This window comes from Phragmites australis, chromosome 16 (assembly GCF_958298935.1).
Source record: "Phragmites australis chromosome 16, lpPhrAust1.1, whole genome shotgun sequence".
NCBI lineage: Eukaryota > Viridiplantae > Streptophyta > Magnoliopsida > Poales > Poaceae > Phragmites > Phragmites australis.
In genome coordinates, this window is record NC_084936.1 from 8062206 (window position 1) to 8082417 (window position 20212).

General features: G+C 42.8%; 2 protein-coding genes and 2 long non-coding RNA genes across 6 annotated transcripts; 2 read left to right on the forward strand and 2 right to left on the reverse strand.

The window, feature by feature from the left end:
- The first annotated feature begins 737 nt into the window (after positions 1-737).
- LOC133894968 (ethanolamine-phosphate cytidylyltransferase-like) lies at positions 738-5209 on the forward strand. Of its 2 annotated transcripts, none has more exons than XM_062335185.1 (10): positions 738-1020; positions 2127-2518; positions 2743-2978; positions 3163-3320; positions 3722-3793; positions 3912-3979; positions 4123-4240; positions 4325-4384; positions 4476-4598; positions 4679-5209. In XM_062335185.1, exons 2-10 carry the CDS (start codon positions 2160-2162, stop codon positions 4748-4750), a joined length of 1266 nt encoding a protein of 421 aa, XP_062191169.1. In that variant the 5' UTR covers positions 738-1020; positions 2127-2159; the 3' UTR covers positions 4751-5209. The 2 variants fall into 2 exon arrangements, with proteins under 2 accessions (XP_062191169.1, XP_062191168.1); XM_062335184.1 differs by lacking the exon at positions 738-1020 and adding an exon at positions 1512-1649.
- Positions 5210-5372: 163 nt separating this feature from the next.
- On the reverse strand, positions 5373-8742 carry LOC133894970 (uncharacterized). 2 transcript variants are annotated; one of them, XR_009905567.1, is made up of 3 exons: positions 8455-8742; positions 7024-7303; positions 5373-5683 (listed from the first exon to the last, which is right to left on the reverse strand). It is a non-coding gene; the product is annotated as an uncharacterized LOC133894970 (long non-coding RNA). The 2 variants fall into 2 exon arrangements; XR_009905568.1 differs by having other exon boundaries at positions 8443-8742.
- An 812-nt stretch (positions 8743-9554) lies between these two features.
- LOC133894969 (uncharacterized) lies at positions 9555-12216 on the reverse strand. The gene is made up of 4 exons (XM_062335186.1): positions 11835-12216; positions 11680-11740; positions 10852-10996; positions 9555-10074 (listed from the first exon to the last, which is right to left on the reverse strand). Exons 1-4 carry the CDS (start codon positions 12031-12033, stop codon positions 9823-9825), a joined length of 657 nt encoding a protein of 218 aa, XP_062191170.1. The 5' UTR covers positions 12034-12216; the 3' UTR covers positions 9555-9822.
- Positions 12217-12475: 259 nt separating this feature from the next.
- LOC133896307 (uncharacterized) lies at positions 12476-16518 on the forward strand. The gene is made up of 2 exons (XR_009905742.1): positions 12476-13135; positions 13428-16518. It is a non-coding gene; the product is annotated as an uncharacterized LOC133896307 (long non-coding RNA).
- The last annotated feature ends 3694 nt before the right edge of the window (positions 16519-20212 follow it).

The window sequence follows — 20212 nt, forward strand, 5'->3', positions numbered from 1 at the left end:
AGAATATTCTTTAAAGATTCGAGATGAAGCTATTCCAATAAATGGTGGAGCGCAGCCATCCCGTTTTTGAGCTGTTTGGATGGAGAGCAGTGAGATGGAATGATTCAGAATTAGGGAATATTTTTTTAAAGATTTGGGATGAAGCCATTCCAAAAAATGGTGGAGCGCAGTCATCCCACTTCGAACGCGATATTGACGGTGAGTCTAAAATATAAAATAGACTCGTTTCATCCTACCGACCAAACAATATCTATATATAAATAAAATTTCTCATCTTCAAATATATAAATAAAATCATCACATTTCATCTCACTCTTCAACACGCTTTGCAGGCCTAGAGTTTGGGTATAGTATGGTATGGTTGCTTGAGTCATCTTACCTTAGAGGTGCTAAGGACATTCCTGTCATTCAAAGTCTGTTTCATGTATCTTTGCTTATCTCTGCAACAAATTTTTGTGATTATTCGTAGTAAAACATAAGAGGGCCCCGAGAAAAAAAATAGCAATACAACCCTATTTAGGAGGAAAGGTCCAGAATAGACAAAAAAAAAACTCTAGAGTTTCCATGGCCATGGAATGTTTCCGAATGCTACAATTCTTTGGCTCGTTTGGTGTGAAAATAAACGGTTTTCACCTTCTTTCTTGTGGTGGCAACAAAACTACGAAATACGTAACCTTTTCTTTTCCCTCCTCAGGGCTCTAAGTGCAAAAGGACACGCTTCCTGTCTGGTGGGCACGGGCAGTTTGGTGGAGGGGAACCCATCCACGCTTCGACCACCCCCAATTGCCGAAGCGAGGCGACAGCGAGACGACGAGCGACAGAGAGCTCTCCCTCCCTCCGGCCTCCTCCTCTCCTCCCCTCTCCTCCGATTGCAGCTCCGAGAGGGAACTGCGTGGCCTCTCGCGGCGGCAGATCCCGCGCCAAGGGCAGATTTTGACGCGAGATCTGCGCTCGCCGCCGCCACCGCTTCCCGGAGTCCCCTCTCGCTCGCCTTCGCAGCTTCGTGGAGGCCCGATCTCGGTCCGTGTTCTTGATCCCCCGCTGTAGCTTGCTCTTTCGTTATGGGTGGGCGCGTGCGTACTTGAAATGCAGGGGGCGAAATCTCTGTTTTTGTTTCGTTATGTTTATGATCCCCTTCGATCTCCCAGCTTGTCGTTCAAGAAAAAAAATTCGTTTTTTTCCCGTTCGTTTCTATGCGATTTGTCTGGTGATTAATGTTATGCTGGAATTGGGATCACGGGCGGACGGGGGGACGATTGCATTTGATGCTTCCGTCGTTTGCGGCGCTGTAACGGGGGGTTCGGTGGGTGGCGCTTTCTCCAAACTTCGCGGTCCTCTCCGTGCTCCTGAGGCTATTGGAAGTACGCATCATTGGATTCCGCTGCCTGCTTAGCTGGGCATCACTGACTGCATTCTGACAGCTCAGCTATGGCGTTTGCGGATGGGAATTTGATTCTTTGTCGGTCATGCGCGCTCGTTTGGTTGAGAAGGAATTAGATTCCTAGGGCCCTTGGATTGGGTATTTGTGAATTCAAGTTGTTTCTTCTATGATCGTCACTATTTGGGATTAGACTATCATATTGAGCTGCGTTCAAAGTTGCTGTTTTTTGGGATGAACAATTGAATTGTATTTCTTGATGAGAAAGAAGGTAGAACAATATCTCATGCTGGTCATGGTTTCTAGAGCTCCGTAGTTGATACTTGATACGTAGCTTCTTATAAAAGCACTTCTAGTCTGTTCCAAATTCGCCGCGATCTTCCTTTTGCTCAAAATTGTGGCTTTCTAAAATATCTGGTGGTTAGGATTTGGTCAACATAACTTGATGGGTAAACACGTTTTGCAATATGTAAACATCTAATTCTTCTTGTTATACGTGTACGATCCTTCCAACCGTTCGTAATTTTAATAGTCCGAAAGGCACACTTTTCTTCTTTCTTTTTGAAGTCACTTTCTTGTTTTAAAAAATAACGATCTTTTTGAAGCTGAAAAGGTTATTGGCTTCTCCTTGTGTTGGAAAATGACATATTTTATACTACCTGGCTGCATATATGGTTGCCATTTGCCAGAACAATCCGTCAAATTTGGAGTCTTATTTTGGCCTCCTACTTTCTTTTTTTTTTGACAGAAGCAGTACCAAGATCACACTTCCACCTCGAAGATGATGATGGGGTTGCTGGCGTTTGAGAGCAACCAGGGTGGATACTATTCACAGTTGTTTGGAATTGGAGGAGTTATGATCACTGTTGCCATTATTATGTTATCCACGGGCTACTTTGGGGGAATAGGTGCTCCGTTTGCTCCGTATTTTTGGCCATATCTAGGTCAACTTCCAAAGAAGAAGGAGCGCAAACGGCCTGTGAGGGTGTACATGGATGGATGCTTTGACCTCATGCATTATGGTCATGCAAATGCATTGCGACAGGCCAAGTTGCTGGGAGATCAGCTCATAGTTGGAGTTGTCAGTGATGAGGAGATTGTGGCAAATAAGGGGCCGCCTGTCCTTTCGATGGAAGAGAGGTACCTACCAGTTTAATATCTTTTGTTCCGTGAAATACACTAATCTTTTCCCCAAAAATAGTGTTAATGTTAGCGGTAGGAGAGCAAATTGACTGAAAAACTGGTTGTGCTACTTTGTTCGATATTGTCTCACGCGTATTTTTTCTAATGATCTTGACATCTCGGCTTTCATCATTACCTGAACAATTTATGCAAATTAACTGTATGGATATTTTTCTTTCTAGGTTGACTCTTGTTAGTGGTCTGAAGTGGGTCGATGAGGTCATTCCCAATGCGCCCTATGAAATCACAGAAGAATTCATGAATACCCTCTTCAATAAATACAACATTGATTACATTATACATGGAGATGACCCTTGTCTTCTACCTGATGGGACTGATGCTTATGCGTTAGCAAAGAAGGTTGGGCGTTATAAGCAAATCAAGCGAACAGAAGGTGTCTCGAGCACCGATATAGTTGGTAAGGTTCAGTTGCCGTGCCTCACTATTGTTTTGGGATCATATTTTGCTGATTACATTATTTACAATTAAGCAATATATTGCATTACTTGAAAAAAGTTCAAAAAGGTTTTCTAGCTCATTCTAAAATATGGTCTTCTTTATTAATTGCAATGTTACACGGAAATGATATCCTTTTTACACAGGGAGGATCCTGCTAACATTCAAGCAGAAAGATGCTAACACCGATGTAAATGTTGCTGCTGATGAGAAGTCTGGAGCTGAATCACGCGATGAAGTGAAAAGTCAGTTATCTCATTTTCTTCCAACTTCTCGCCGGATCATGCAGTTTTCAAATGGGCAGGTACGAGATTTGAAGGGCTAATGTGTCTTAATGTCAGTGGCCTTTTATAGATAATGGAGACCATATCCACCCTCAGCTTTCCAATACGGGAACATTAAGTACATGACGGTGACCTTAATTTGATCAACCTTTTAGGGAATTTATGGAAAGTGGTCTGCTTTATCATTCTCAGCTAATCTAACTACATTTGTTGATATCCCACGCATATGACACCTTCATTGTAACTTTTCAATCTTGGTCCCGTGTGACCAATATTCCTGCCTTTTCAATCATGGTCTTCAATGATTTTCTCATAGTGTAATGTTAAGTAGTTAGCAATTTTTTTTAAAGGTTCCTATGATTAACGACTTGATACTGCCATTATGTTGCTTTTATTGAACAATATGCTCATATGCACTCAGGCTCCTTCGCCAGGTGCTCGTGTTGTGTATATAGATGGCACATTTGACCTTTTCCATGCTGGCCATGTTGAGGTATCATTTTCTTATTTTCATGCAAATCATTTTGTCATATCTCAATAAGTTTGTTCACTAGCTTGGCTCATATGTTGCTATTAAAATATTGAATATTGATGCTTATCGTTCAATGCAGATCCTTAGGAGTGCTAGACAACTTGGTGACTTTCTTCTTGTGGGTATCCATGATGACCAGTCTATCAGGTCTTATTTCATTACTTCACTTAAGATTTAACAAGGAAACTATTGACTCCAACAGAATATCAAGTATATATCAGAACAGTTCCTGTCAAAAGAGCTTGCTGTTATAAATTAAAATACCTACCTTATGAGAACCATTTGTCCAGGGATAGAAGAGGCTATCGTCCTATCATGCATCTCCATGAGCGTATTCTTAGCGTACTTGCCTGTCGCTATGTTGATGAAGTCATTATTGGCGCACCATGGGAGGTTTCGAAGGATATGGTATGTTTTGTGCTGTGATTGTTATATGATTATCTGTTGACAATTTAGTATACCCTCGTAACATTTTTATATCAAATGGTACAGATCACCACATTTAACATTTCATTGGTTGTGCATGGGACAGTAGGTGAGGGAAATTCTGCTGTAAGTATTCAACAAACTGATGCCAAGTCCAAACTGATGTGTAATATAATTGCCGAAATTCATCTTGAAACTTGATGAGCGTGCGCTGCAGGGTGAAATTGATCCTTACACTGTTCCAAAGAGCATGGGTATTTTTAAGACAATCACGAGCCCAAAAACTATAACATCAATCTCAGTGGCGACGAGAATAGTTGACAATCATGAAGCCTATAAGGTATGCATTGTCACAGTTTATAGTTTTGTTTTATCACTGTTTACCTGTGGTAAACGTTGTTACTGGCCTTTTATAAACAGAAAAGGAATTTGAAAAAGAAGGCGAGTGAAGACAGATACTATACACAAAAGAAATTTGTTTCTGGAGACTAGTGCGGCATAAGGAGCCTATATTTTTGCAGCAAACTGAGGAAAATGCATGCGGCCACCCTGTATTGATGTTATTCTACAGCAGAGACTGGAACATATAAGCGGCTATAGAATGGTCATAGTATTAGTTTGACAGCCATTCGACAGTGAGGATCGGCTGTAGGAACTACATTAGGGGGAGAAAAAGGAACTGTCACAATCTTCTGCTATTGCCCTTTTAGGAAGGAGCACTCACTTTGACGTCAAGAGTTCACATACATGATTCTTTTTTGACTTTGTTATCCCTGGATGGGATATATTTGTAGCTGAACACCTTCAGAAAATCATTGTTGTATACTTGCCTGTTATTACTTGACAGCTTGTGGAGTGATTAGCATTGCATACTCCCTGATTGTACCATGTTATACTTGAAAGTTTATACTGTTGAGACGAAGAACCTAGTGATGATCTTTGTGCACTGCAGATGGATTTGTTGAAAGTCTGTTCAGTCTCACATATCAGGGTGCACTGCAGATGGAATTTTTTTCCTTTGTGCTGCAGTGTCAAGGGAAATTTCCCAATTCCTGTGAAAATTAAACCGTTTCATCTGAAATCTTTGCATTCTAAACAGTGTCTATACTGGTGGTTTGAATAGAGATAAGATCTTTGTTTCAATCCTGTGTAAAAAGAAAAATCGTGGTTCACCGCATGCTTCAGCATACATAGTAAAACATGTTCCGATCTATAGGTGGTGGTGGTGGACTGAATATTAGCATACATTGTACAGTTTGAAATGCAGGACGGTCTCTGTAGTCTATGCAGTTACACCGTGATTCAAATTCATAGCAACATGTACTGATCCAGGAGGATGGTGAAGGCTGAAGAGCAGCATATGTTGCATGACTTCCACGATTGCTGACCAGAGGATTCAGCTGAGTGCCACTCATCAGAAGAAACCTGCAGTTGGCAGGATAACAAGTAACCAGTCAGTAAATTCTTGCGCTTCACAAAATCTTTTGAGGCATGAGTTTTTTTTATGGGGAAAAATGCAACCCCCTTAAAGCCAATCTGGTTTTGAGGTTCCCCAGAAGTTGTTTTGTTGTAAAGGATTCTGCCCAATCTGAATTGCATCCATGCGGATGTGTTTTGCTTCTCTAGCCCATTTCTGCCAACGTGGACGTGGGGCTCACCATGGCAGCCCAGCCGGGCTCGATCTGGCATAGAGCTGGTTAAGTCGCATCTCCTTTTGAGCTTAACATGCTCGGTCACTCTGTTTGTCGAGCCTATCTCCGTCCGTCGAATGTGAGAGGCGAATGGCAAGAGGAAGCAAAGGGATGGCATCAGCGGCGTCAGCTCCAATGGAGGGTCCCGGTGAAAAGTGACTTAAGGCTCAAGCCAAGTAAGCTATCGTTATTGCTCGGTTCCTTGCTGCTCGAATCTAGTAGGGTTAATTTAACATGATGACTTACCTTGTTCTGGGTATATGTTTAGGTGCAATTGCAAATGATGGTCATATGAACCAAAAAAGCATGGATATAGTTAATTGAACATGATGGCTTACCTTGTTTTGGGTATATGTTTAGGTACATGAGTAACAGTCTATGTCCTGTAGTATATACTGTTGGCCTTCTTTTGGTCTATGTCATGTAGTATAATCTTGCACCAGGATGTATATGTCTATGCATGAATTTGTACCAATCATGCTTTTTTGGTTCATTTGACCATCACATGCAATTATGCTACTCATGTACTAAACATATACTTAGAACAATGTAAGTCATCATGTTCAATTAAACATATCCATGCTTTTTGATTCATGTGACCATTACTTGCAATTGGACCGGAATATATACCTAAAACATGGTAAGTCATCATGTTCAATTAACTCTACTAGACCCGAGCAACAAGGAACTGAGCAACAATGACAGCTTACCTGGCTTGAGTCTTAAGTCACTTCTCACCAGGAACCTCCATTGGAGTCGACACTGCCGATGCCGTCCCTTTGCTTCCTTCAGCCATTTGCCTTTCGCACTTGACAGATGGAGACGGGCTCGATGAACAGAGCGAGCGAGCGCGTCAAGCTCAAAAGGAGGTGCGACTTAACTAGCTCCACATCGGACCAAGCCCAGCTGGGCTACCATGGCGAGCCCCATGTCCACGCAGCTAAAATGGGCTAGAGAAGCAAAACACGTGCGCACAGGGTTGCAATTCAAACCAGGCTGAATTTGTGGGTGGCCTTTTGCAACAAAACAACTTCCTTCCAAGTCATGGTAGCAATGTTCATAGTTCTTACTAACCTGAAAAGAAAGGGGTGTGCTGCCCCGGCTGCGCCAGGGCCTGGCATTACCGGATGTCCACCTCGACATCCATTGGTGCTGCCTGGTCTTCTTTGCTGAATGGTGGTTCTGAACATTTGCTCCTAGATGTAGTGCTCATGGTGTTGCCATGGATAGCTTCTTGCCCCTGAGTTGGCAGCGCTAGCGACAGTGAGGGCATGAATATGGTTGGATGCACATTAGCTGGTGGAGCATCTGCCAGTGGTTCCTCTTCTTCCATCATTTCCGGAATTTCGGCATCCTAGTGACATCAGGAATAGAGCAAACATGGAATCATAAGCTAATTGTTCAAGGTGTTTTGCTATCATCAATGAAAAGAACACATATGAACATGCAGAGCAATGGAAAAAATCAGATCTCAACTGAGTTGATCTAGGTTATCTTGTCATGTGGATGACCTCATGCTTTCACAACGATCCTGAAATCAAGGGCGGACCCAGCCCAGAAATTGAGTGGAGGCCTGCTAGCTACAAGAACACTAGAGCTATAGTAAAAAAATATCTACAGTCCACTAAACCAACAAAAATGAGTGGGACCCGTGCCCCCACTCCTATAATGCTGGGTCCGCCCTTGCCTGAAATCACATATGAACATGCTACCAAAATGCTGCACATGAGAGTAGGAACTTGGAATCCTCATGACAGTACAAGAAAAACTCTATAAGCTTGAGTTTTTTTTTTTTGGTTTTTAGGATTATGCACTTTGCCCCTTCACATATGCTTCTGTGTCATCCATCAAATCCGTTTATACTTCATATCTTTATTCAGGGGAAGCTTGTGATTGTGTCACCATCCACCTGTCAACTACTCCGTCCATCTATGTAAGATGTATTTTAGAATAAAAAAGTCTTCAAAAGTATATTTTGATCTTCAATTTTTTTACAATATATTGCCAATTGCTACAAAATTAACACCAATTTAAAGCATTTTGAAATATGAATATATTGATACAACTTTTGTAAACTATATATATATATATATATATGTATAATTTGACTAATTATTGGTCAAACCTTAAAATTTTTGACTTTTTTAAATAAAAATATGCCTTACATAAGTGCGGAGGGAGTATCTTCCTAAGCTATTTCCAGCAACTCAGCACCGGTCCACAGTAAGTTCCTTTTACATGAGTTTTGCACGGATTTCAAGGAAACAAATTAATTATCATAGGACAATAAATATTCGCGAGTCCAAAATATAGTCTAAAATCAAGGGGAGTTTAGGTTCGTATCATGCAATTTTTCCTGCATACTCACACTGCTCTGAAAAGCAATTAAGCAACCCGTGAAAACTAGTCGGTTACTCTATCTATTTTCTGACTTGTTGTGAGCTTAAAACGAAGTTACAAGCAAAGAATTTTGACAAGGAGGGCATCACTTACCAGCTGCCGTACCTGTAATTTGATCCTCTTGGGATCAAGAAAGATGGAGAATCCATGGCCGGCCACCTCAGCATCCTTCCTCTTCATGTTCATCGCCACAAGGTTAGCCATCTCCCAAGAAGTCCAAACACTTCAAAGGAAAAAGGCACTGGCCCCTTGGATTATTTTGAAGGCAGCTGAAGGCACTTGCATTCTCTCCCTGATCTGGACTCGGACGTATATATTGAAGCGTTTGGATCAACTTAATCAACCGGATTTCACCTCGTAATCACGTCCGGGAAGAGTTGACCAACAAACCCAGACGACTTGGATCTGGATTAAGGCTTCGCAAATTCGGAGGTAATTTAACTATGCTATACTGACCAGTTCCAGTTGACTTTCTGCATGTTGTGAACTTGTGATACTTGCCCTTGTTTGAATATCTCATTCTTTTCTTTTCCTTTTCTGTTGCCATCGTTTGTCATCAAAAGAAAGACTTTGGTTGATATGTTTATTCAGTCAGCAACAGGCTGCTGAGTAGAACAGAAGAAAATGATTGTGACGCATCTACACTTGAATGCCTCCTCGTTCCAACTTGGAAGGTTCATATGATAAACATATGCGAAGGTGACCTGGATGCCTCTTCTCCAATGATCATATATACACAAGAAGCACTTGAACACTGGCTGACAACACGAATCAAATGGTACAGGCCCCGTCTGGATCTCAGGAACTCCATGAGAAACATTTCGATACCCACACGGGTCAGGAAAAATTCCCGCGTTCCAAATGCGAAGAGAAGAACTTGTTGGTAACAATCATTACCTTATATGCTATTGAAAACAAATTACTAATTTACCACTCTTCACTGGTGTGCATACCCTTGACAGAAGATCGGCCAAAATCATGACCAGAACTGCATGCAATCACATATTCTCACGCGGTTGCACGGCGTCATAGTGTCATGCTAAGCCTAAGTGATTTTTTATCATTATGCAAGAAATTACAAAGAAAATTGCACCAACCCAACATATCATGGTCTAAATGAACCAGAAATAGACCCCTACCGTGCTGGAACATATATAAGAAATTTAAGAAATGGATCACATGGGAGCGGGGAAACCACTCAGAAATTCCAATGGAACCACCATTGTTTATTCCATCAAACAAGTACCAAAGATACTGTAATCCTGTATTACAACAATATGAAAGCCACTCGGCCAGACTCACCCACAAAGGCGATATTAATCGTCGTGAACAAGAACTCGACATACTTAGCAGGTAAAGGATTGCCTCAAGTGCCGATTGTATATTTTGTTCAAAAGTCGAGTCTAGTAAGAAACAAACCCAATCCCATTATAACCACTGATTCTGCAATCGAATCATGCAATACTAGGTGCACTATTCAGTTGCACTAACCAGGAGGAACTCCCCCTCACAAACTAGGTCTCCACCAACATAAGCTTTTCCATCCATCTTTGCAAGCCCAAATCTCTTCTGAAACTTTGTCAGAGTCATTCTCATGACCAATGTATCCCCAGCAATTACTGGCTTCCGGAACCTAACTTTGTCTATCCCTGCAAAAAAGAAGTTGTCTCGAGATCCACCGACTTCAGGTTGCAACATCACCAGACCCCCAACCTGGGCCATAGCCTGTGGATAATTGTACAAAAGAGTTTCTTATATAAGCAATTGAAAATCCAGGCATGTGGTCAGCAAGATACACACTATGACACTACACAGTAATGCAGATAACTGCATACATATCAGCTGATTTTGGAATTCTAATAAAATATTCTAGATTGCAGTATACAGTAGACAAGCTGTGTAAATCATAATGGCTGTAGCCTGCATCTTTTGCCTTTACTACTGAACCTCTCAAATGCTACATGTCCATATATGTGACGGCTATGGTTCATGGTAATTAGTTGATGTCAGAAATCTCTCTTTGAAATCAATTCCTTTCAGCAGAATGGAAAGAAAAAAAAGGTTCATAGAAAACAAGCATACTGTTAATGGACTAATGGAGATATGGCAACGTACTATGTGAAGTACAATAACTGAGAAAAAGTAAACCTCTTCATTGAACTCAGCACAAAGTATACAGAGCTGAACAATTTGCATTCTTAAATAATTGGTTTTTTATGATTATTTCGAAAATACTGTTGCACCATGGAAATGAACGAATTATGCTTATGGGTGTTCCAACATCATGCTTTGACACAAAGAACTATGAAAAAATGAAGCCATGGTGAAACATAATTTCAGGATTAAATGTTACAATTATCGTTCACTGGATCAGAAATTGACTGACCTCTCGAGCAATGTTGCAAAGACAATTTAGTTACATATCAAGGAACAGTAAGATCCATACAGTAAACGAGATTGTTGCACTACACAGGGGTGTCAATACAGTGAATCAGTGCATACCTCAACCATGAGAACACCAGGCATTATGGGTCGTTCTGGGAAATGTCCTGGGAAGAAGTTATCATTTATCGTGACGTTCTTGATCCCGACTGCATATTCTCCACCCTTGTATTCAATTACTCTATCAACCAAAAGGAACGGGAACCTAACATGCACATCCACATGCATAGGTAGTTAATAAGATGCTTATAGATCTCAGTATCACAGCATATCATGAATTCAGAAAGCCATTGTAGTCGTTTTCCATTTTGGATATTCATCATATATATATATTTCAAATCATGAGTAGTGACTACAGCTTGTTGCAGATATACATGAGATCCAGGGCGTCAATTGATATGTAGCCTGACAATAAAAATCAAATCCCGGGAATCTCATAAAGAACACACAGCTTATGCACTCTGTATCAGGGGTGAACTATGACCACCAGCTGCCCCAGCCGAGCCAGTGGCCAAGTATAAACAACCCCTGATTTTTGCGCCAAAATCCTTCCTGAGCCTCATCAATCAGCCGTAAATTCGCTATGTTACAGCTCGTATCAGCACAGCCTACCCTACACTCCCCATTTTTTTTTTCCTTCCGTTGTTAGAAACTAACACAACACCGCACTACATCAGTGCACATGGAACCCCAACTACGCTATCATTTCGACCATATAACTCTGAAACTTGGACCGGTTCCAGGGCGATCATGTCTATTAGTAGGTATATGGAAAAAAAACTTCGATAATATTAGAAATTCTTGCATCATGTGACCCAAATGCCAAACATGTCGCGACTTGCAAGCGAACTTGAGCAAGCCAAGAACAAGCAAGCCGCTGGCACTAACCTGTGCGGCAGGATGTCGCGGATCTGGTTGATGTCCATGACGCTCGGGAAGGGAGGGAACCCTGCAATCACGGAACGCTTAGAGAAACTGAGCAACACCCAGGCAGGCAAGCACAGACGGACGGGCCACGGGAGGGAGGGAAGCAAGATACCGACTTTTCTCGATGGGGACCGCCTCCTGCGCCGCCTCCACGCTGTCTCCGCCGGCCGCGCGGCGTGCGACGAGGAGGCGCCGCCCCGGGGCCGCGGAGAGCGCGCGGCAGGGCAGGGGCAGGGGGCGCGCGGTGGCGCGGGCGACCGGGAGCGCGGGCGCGGCGCGGAAGGCGGCGGATCTGGGCACGGCGGCGGCCTCCATTGGCGCGGGCGCGGAGAGGTGGTGGCGGAGGAGGAGGAGCTGGATGCGAGTGAGACTGCGGCGCGGCGGGTAGCACGGCAACCCCGTTGAAGGCGAGAAGAGGAGGAGACGGCGATAGGAACGAGGAGGGTGGCAAGCTGGGCTCTGTGGGGGTTTTGCTTCGCAATCGCATTGGGAGCTCCGTTTGAGATATCGGTTTTGGAGTTTGGTTTGTTAGTGTTTGGAACATGACAGAATTTGGTTTAGTAAAATTCGCTCTAGTGACCAAAATGTGGGATGTATATTTTTTTATAGGGTTCTCGATTTTTTTAGAAATATTTTGGAATCAGAATCAATTTATATAATCATTTGACTAGTTCATTAAATTCTGATTCTCGAATATTGTAGGTGAGAGGTAATTGATTCTCGAGTGAAACTTGGTTTTAGTTAATTGGAAAAATTGCATATTTGGCACTGGTTCGACCCTTGAATTCGGATTTGCCATTAAAAAAACTCAAACTGCAAAATTGCCATCGAAAGCGCCTTGAATTCAATCCGTTTGCCACTGCCCATTCGTTCCATTTACTATCGACAAATTTAGGGCACAAAAATAAATGGCAAAAATAAAAAGAAAAATCCCAAGAACATGAAAAGACAGAATTGCCCATACCCTATCAATATCTCTCTGGACCTCCTCTATCGAACTCATTCTCTCCGGCAACAGGAACCGAACTCCGTGTCTCTCTCGAACTCTCTCCTCTAGCACAAACCCTAGATCCTCAAATCCCCCTCCCCCTCTCCCTAATTCAGTGCGAATCCCCTCAAATCGATCGCAATTGAGTAGGAGATGGGGTCTGTAGAGTTGGATTTGTTGGAGGAGCAGCTGCAGTGGGGATTTAGGACATTAGGGCTGCAGCTTTAGAGTTGGCGGCTGCGGCTTCTGAGGCTCAGCGACTGGGGCACGACAGGCGGTCGCAGCTCGGGCTTGGCGACTGGGGCGCGGCTGCAGGTGCGACTATGACTGCTCCTAGCACGGCAAGCTGCAGCTGCTACTGGGTTTGACCATGGTTTGAATAGAACGAACGGGTGCGACTCGTCCTCAGGAGGGAGACAACATGGAAGGGTATATACACTCTCCTCGAATTCTTTGATATTGGCTCAAACTTTTTAGAAGATTTCCCCCTTTTTACACATGGAATGGTATATACACTCTCCTAGAATTCTTTGATATTGGTTCAAACTTTTTAGAAGATTTCCCCCCTTTTTACACATGCTTCAGTTTGGAGTAATTTCAACAGGATTTCACTCCTGCAAACTAAAGTTCTTTATTCACTTGACACACATGAACTTGCGTGTACAATTTGTTCTGGTAGCTTCTCTCATACTATAACTAATGCTTTAGGAATGATTTTCAGTAAGCGTGAAATGGCAGAAGGAGGTCTTTCCAGGCATAGAGATTGACACTCTCCTAGAATTCTTTGATGTTGATTCAAACTTTTTAGAAGATTTCCCCCCTTTTTCGTTTGTTGTAGGAATCCTCGAAGTTTTAACACAGTTATCGTCAGGGTAGAATCCTTTTTCTTAGCGTCAAGACAGGGTCACAAGGCATATGTGAAGGGGACTAGTGAGAAATTGAATGCTGAAAGAGATAGGTATTCGATGCTTGAGTTAGTTGACGATTTAGGGAAAAGGTTTAATTGGGGGCCAAACCAGTACATCACCTTCTGGAGATCGGTTGATGCATCAAATCACAGTGAAGTAGAGATAACCACAGATGCACAATTGCTAGATTGGTTTGATCAGCTTGGTGAGCATGGGATTGTCCACATAAATGCTGTCATCTGTGAATTTGGTGGCCCATTGCTTTGTTTACCTTCCCCAACTAAAAGAAGGTGCCACCCATCAGTGAGGAATAACCATACTGAAAATGTCATCCCTTGCACTCCATTAGTCTTTAGTGACTCATGGGTTGATGCTACACAGTTAACCCAGCCTGAGAGCACCACCCATCCTGAGAGCACCAACCATGTCAATGAAGCCACATCACCCATTAAGGACAAATGTAAGAAGCGTGCGAAGAAAGGTAGAAAGAAGAGAAAACGCAGGGCTGATGACGACGACGAAGAAGTTAGGGATAGTGATGAGGAGGAGGAGCAGCAGGAGCAACTATGCCTAGATTGTGATCCATTAGAGGTGCATAGTGACAACAGCTATGACAGTGATGCAGTCGCATCCTCTTCTGACTCTGACTAAGATGTTGATGAGCTCGATGAGGAAGTAGATGATGATGGCGATGACTCTGACCTTGAACCTGTGTTTGCATATGATTTTGATGATCCATGTATTGATGAAGGTGAGGTATTCGCAGACACTGCTACTTGCAAGGCAGCTGTTACACACCATGCTATAGTCCATGACTATGCTTTTGAAACTGAGAAAAAGGATCCATCAAGGTTTAGAGCTTTCTGCAAGAAAAAAAAGGGTTGCAAGTGGAGGTTCCATGCCTCAACAAGTAAGAAGTACTTTGGTTGTAAGGTAAATGTGTGTTAAAATAATTTCAGTTAACAATTGTACCACTTTCAGAAACTGTTTGGGAAGTAGGATGATAGCTATGCATTGATGCCCACTTTTAGAGAAGAGATATTGAATGCACAACCTGGAAGTACTGTAGAGATTGACACCGAGATTCATGCAGAGGAAGTGTGCTTCAGGAGGATGTTCATAGCTCTAAAACCCTTCATTGATGGGTTTCTACAAGGTTGTAGGCCTTATATTGCAATGGACTCAACACACTTAACAGGGAAGCATAGAGGGCAGTTGGCAGTAGATGGGAACAACTGGCTTTTTCCTGTTGCATATGGTGTGATAGAGTCTGAGTCCAAAGAGAGTTGGACATGGTTTGTGGAGAACTTGGAGAGGGCAATTGGTAATCCTCTTTGGTGTCATCAGCACAGATGCTGGGAAAGGCATAGAGGGTGTTGTTAGTGCTGTTTATCCAACTGCAGAGCATCGGGGGTGCATGAGACATCTATGGAAGAACTTCAAGAAGCAGTACCATGGGCCACTGTTTGCTGAAAATATGTGGCATGTTGCCAAGTGCTACACTAATCAGCAATTCAACTACCACATGAACAAGATTGCTGAGAGATATCCTGATGCTGTTGATTATTTACAGAAGAATCACCCTTTTCTATGGAGCAGGGGCCAATTCTTTGAGATATCAAAGGTGGACTATATTAACAACAATCTTTCTGAGTCATTCAACAATTGGGTGATGAAAATCAAGGAGTTGCAGATTGTGGACTTGTGTGACAACCTTAGGCAAATGATAATTTAGAAATTTTAGTTGAGGAGTCGGCTTGCAAGGAAAATGGAAGGAAGGATAATTCCAACTATTGTTAGTAAGCTAAACAAACAAAGCAAGAATCTCAAGGATTATAGTGTGTTAAGGAGTAATAATGATGATGCAGCTGAAGTTTCTGTGGTGTCTAAGAAAGGAGTGATATGGAGACATGCGGTGAACTTGAAGGATCAGACATGCTCTTGTAGAGCTTGGCACGTTAGCGGGAGCCTTGTAACCATGCATTGGCTTTTATAGGTTCCCTCAGGTCACCTGATATGCACAATTATGTGCATGAGTACTACTCAATACAGAGGTTGAGGCAAACATATGCTGGAGTATGGAACCCAATGACATCTAAGAACCAATGGACAATTGTAGATCCTTGTTTCAAGTTGAAAAAGCCAAAGCCGAGGAGAAAGCCTGGGAGGCCTAGGACTCACAGAATTCAAGCTTCTGATGAGCATGGTTGTAGAAAGAAGAGGACATGCCGTGAGTGTGGTGACACAGGCCATTTTGCAAAGACCTATCAAGGAGGACCTATAGTTAGGAAAAGGTAATTTTCATTCATTTTCATGTGATCCATTTTTATTTATACATTATCTATTAACTCCTTTTTTTGGTGCAGGAAAAGGACTCCATCCTCAGATCAAGGGAGCAATGATCCATCCAATTTTCATGGTGCGTCACCTAGGCCAAGGTCCAAGAAAAGCTCTACTAGTGGATCATCTAGGTAACTAACATCCTGCTGCCAATTTCACAATCGCTTGTATCCTATGTACCACAACTTATACAAATGTTGTTGCAATGGCATTGCAAATGAGGTGACAGTAAAGCCGCCAAGAGCAAGGGGGAAGGGGAAGAGAAAGATAGGTTCTGTTGCTGCCTCCATTTGATGAGTGATGGGGCCTCAGTCCTATGTAGTCATCTTTTGGAACTCGCTGTCCTAATGTGCTTGTGATTTCTGGTTGAGCTATATGATGTACTCCTAATATCATATGTACTCATCGTTTGGATGTCATGTTGGACAAGATGATGTGAACCTTAAATTAGTTGTCCTGTCATATGCTTTGTGTTGCCAAATTGAACTAGATTATGTATTTGTACTGTGATGTGAACCTTAAATTAGCAGGCTCTAAATGTACTGCTATCATTATGTTGGAAAATGTGGCATGTTCTATGATTTTACATGATGATTGTGTGTTTTTTATGACTGGGCTGCATTTTACCCTAAGTGGGGCCCAGCTGTTAGGCCAAAAAGGCGTCATGCAAAAAAAAATGTCTTGCAATTTCGTCAGGTTCTAATGGCAACCTTGCAAATTATTTTCAAGGGTATTTCTGTCCTATTTTTCATGAAAACCCACTGCCAAACGGTGTTAGTCAAAGGTGTTAGTTCAATGGCAGGTTTGTTAAGTTTAAACTAATTGTAATGGCAAATGTGCAGTTATGTTTTTTTTAATGGCAGATTCACAATAACCGTTCAAACCAGTGGCAAATATGCAATTGCCCTTAGTTAATTCTATCACGGAGGCAAAAGTTGTGAAGCGTTCTGTCTGTTTCTCCCTCGGATCAATCCTTGGCAAGCGCGTTTAACACAGATTCAAGTGATTTTGATGATGGTTTCTTCCCTCCAAATAGGGCCTTGAAATAGAAGAAAATTCACTTTCCTCCCTTGCCTCTCCCATGTGGCCACGCCCAACACCTGCATGTTACCTTCTTCCCTTCCTTGTTCCTCTCTCATGTGTCGTTGACCAATTGAGTGCTGCTAGCCTCCTCCATACGTCAGGCCAAGCTCCTTCATGGAATGAGGTTGAGTGTCTCCACCTTCACCAGCATCTACACCCCAAGATTGACGTTGGATGTTGACCACCGCATCGTCATGCCCTCGTCTCATTCCCCATGTGCAGCACATGAAAGCACACCACTCCTCTCCCTCTCCGTCGTTGCCTCGATCAGATCCCCTTCTCCGAGCTTGATGGCGACGCTCGAGCTCAACCTTAATTGGGACCAGTTCGTGGCTGCGACTGTGACCAATGACCACCAAGAGCTAATTTTTTAATCTATGGCACTAAAAGCTATTTTTTTTGTGAAGAACATGGAGTTTTATTAATCAAAGGTAGTAGAATTACAATCTTTGACAAGGCGCTCAGATACACAAGGATGCACGTCTAGTCACAAATATGCAGACCACACACTCCTTTTCGCTAATTGAGCAAGCTCATGAGCCACTCCATTACACCCCATGTTCACCTTCCTGATCTCTACTCCACCAAGAATTCAGCAGTTCTTTGACTTTAATGTAGAACAAACCCATGGAAGATGGATCCATCGACACATCCATAAGGCCCTGGACCACTGTAGCACAATCCGATTCAAATACAACCGGCATGCTGATCCATTCCACCAGCAATCTTGCTCCCTCTAGTGCTACGAGAACCCCAGCTTCAGTGGCGCTGGCACAGGCAGGAAGCAGACTCCATGCAACAACTAGTACTTCTCCTCGGAAATTCCTAATAATAATACCGCTTGTTGCTGCTCTTGACATTGGATCATAGCTGGCATCACATTTTAGTTTTTCCCACCCTTCTGGTGGCGCTGTCCAGCACTTCCTCGGTCCAATATCCAAAACCAGCTGAGGCCCACCATCCAGGTTTTTTTCTTTGTCATGAACGCCACTGAAGCACCTATTGTAGCTTCTCCTTTACCATGAATGACATCATTTCTTAGATGCCATGATCTCCATAATAGCATGAGTATCCATGTGCACATCTCCTTGTCTGATTTGTCCAACAACAGAGGTAACCAGTTCGGGCCTGTATACCTGAGCTCTGTTTCACCTGGCAAACTCCAATGCTCATGTAGTGCCCTCAGAGCTCTGGATTTTGTGCATAGGAAGACAACATGGAAGCCAACCTCCTCACCATTGCCACAAATATCGCAGATAGCCATAGGGCACAGCGAACGACAATATCAGCCTTTTTGAGTTGCAAGTCCTTCTCTTGCTAGTCTCCATGCAAATACTTTGACTTTTGTCGACATATTTGCTTTCTAAATACTCTCCCAAATCTTTAGTTCGCCATCTTCATGAGTGCTCATGGCCTCAGGTGTCGGAAATTGCTCACGCAATGCCAATTTATATGCACTCCTCACCGTGAAGAGGCCATTATGTTCATAATGCCAAGCTTGGAAATCTTCATAGTCTCTGTTCGGTAGCTTCAATTGTAGTATCTCATATGCATCATGAGGCAGGAACAATGTTCGAATGGCGATTGCATCCCACTTTCTTGTCCCTGGCAATATCAACTATGAAACCCTTCGTATATGCTGGCTATTCGGTTCAGTTTTGATTTTGAGTGCACCATCTCTTGGTAGCTAGTTATCTCTCCATATCTGGACTTTCTCTCCTGTAGCAACCCACCAAATGAGTCCTCTTTTCAAGAGCTCCAATCCATGCACCACACCTGACCAAGAAGGTGAACCTCCCGCAGGGAACACTGTATCATGCAATGCTCCATTAGGAAAATACCGTGCTTTCAACAAACGTGCACACAGACTGTCGGATGTTTGGATAAGCCTCCACGCCTGGCAGGCAAGGAGCGTCTGGTAAACAACTTGAAATCTCGGAAGCCCAATCCTCCCTGCATCTTGGGCATGATTAACTTATCCCATCCAATCCAATATATCTTACGCTGGTTCTCTTCATCCCCCCACCAGAAGTTTCTCACCATTTGCATCAAATCCTCATACAAGCTTGAAGAGAGTTAAAAAAAACTCCCATTGTATAAGTCGGTAGAGCTTGCATGACAGATTTTATAAGAACCTCTTTACCTCCACTAGACAAATACCTCTCCACGCAATTAGTTAGCCTTTTGTTAAACTTGTCCTTGATCATTTGGAAGCTATCATTCTTCACCCGGCCCTGCGGTGTGGGCAAGCCAAGATATTTCTCCTCAAAACCTCCTTCTTCAACTTCAACACTTCTTTTACTTCCTTCTGAACCTCATTAGCACATCCATTGCCAAACATAATAGAACACTTTGCACTACTAAGTAATTGGCACGTACTCTTTTCAAACTTAAGAATTGCATTCTTAATCACCAAAGTTGTTCCTGGCTAGCCTTAAAGAACAATAAACTATCATCGGAAAACAAAAGATGTGATCCTTGGCAGATCATAAGCTCCTGCAGACGTCCCGAAAGAGTTTCATTGTAAGATCTTCGACAAACCATCTGCCACAAACAGAAACAGATACCACGACAAAGGATCTCCCTGCCGGAGCCCCCTGGACGGAGAGAAGGGCGCCGAAAGATACCCAATGAGACGAACCAAATAGCGAACAGTGGTTACACATTTTAAAACCCACTGAACCCATTGTCGATGAAAGCCCAGCCTTAAAAGAATCCCCTCTAGTGAGCACCAATCAACATGATCATAAACCTTCGCCAAATCCAACTTGTACGCACGGAACTCCCCTTCTTCCCCATGACTTTTTTGCAAGGTATGGATACACTCGAATGCAATAAGTGCATTGTCGGTTATCAGCTTTCCCGGAATGAAAGCACTATGTGATGGGCATATGATATCCTACAGGGGAGGTCGCAACCGGTTTACCAAGCACTTAGAAATGACTTTATATATCACATTACAGAAACTTATAGGATGGAAGTCCTTTAGCTCCTTTGTGGTCATTCTTCTTTGGAATAAGGACTATTGAAGTATCATTCACACACTCTGACATGATGGCATCATCAAAGAATTTCCAAACTGCATAGATAACATCCTGCCTCAATACTTCCCAGTTCCGTTGGAAGAACCTCACCGGGAACCCATCCGGTCCTAGTGCCTTCAGTGGTCCAATCT

Bases quoted from the DNA above. Each gene is read 5' to 3' on its own strand.
- LOC133894968 (XM_062335184.1), top strand. The intron at 2,979-3,162 runs GTAAGGTTCAGT...CTTTTTACACAG, and splicing joins CTCGAGCACCGATATAGTTG to GGAGGATCCTGCTAACATTC. The intron at 3,321-3,721 runs GTACGAGATTTG...ATATGCACTCAG, and splicing joins TGCAGTTTTCAAATGGGCAG to GCTCCTTCGCCAGGTGCTCG.
- LOC133894969 (XM_062335186.1), bottom strand. From the start codon at position 12,033: ATGGAGGCCGCCGCCGTGCCCAGATCCGCCGCCTTCCGCGCCGCGCCC. The intron at 10,997-11,679 runs GTTAGTGCCAGC...TGTGCATGTTAG, and splicing joins CGCGACATCCTGCCGCACAG to GTTCCCGTTCCTTTTGGTTG. The intron at 10,075-10,851 runs GTATGCACTGAT...AATTATCCACAG, and splicing joins CTGGTGTTCTCATGGTTGAG to GCTATGGCCCAGGTTGGGGG.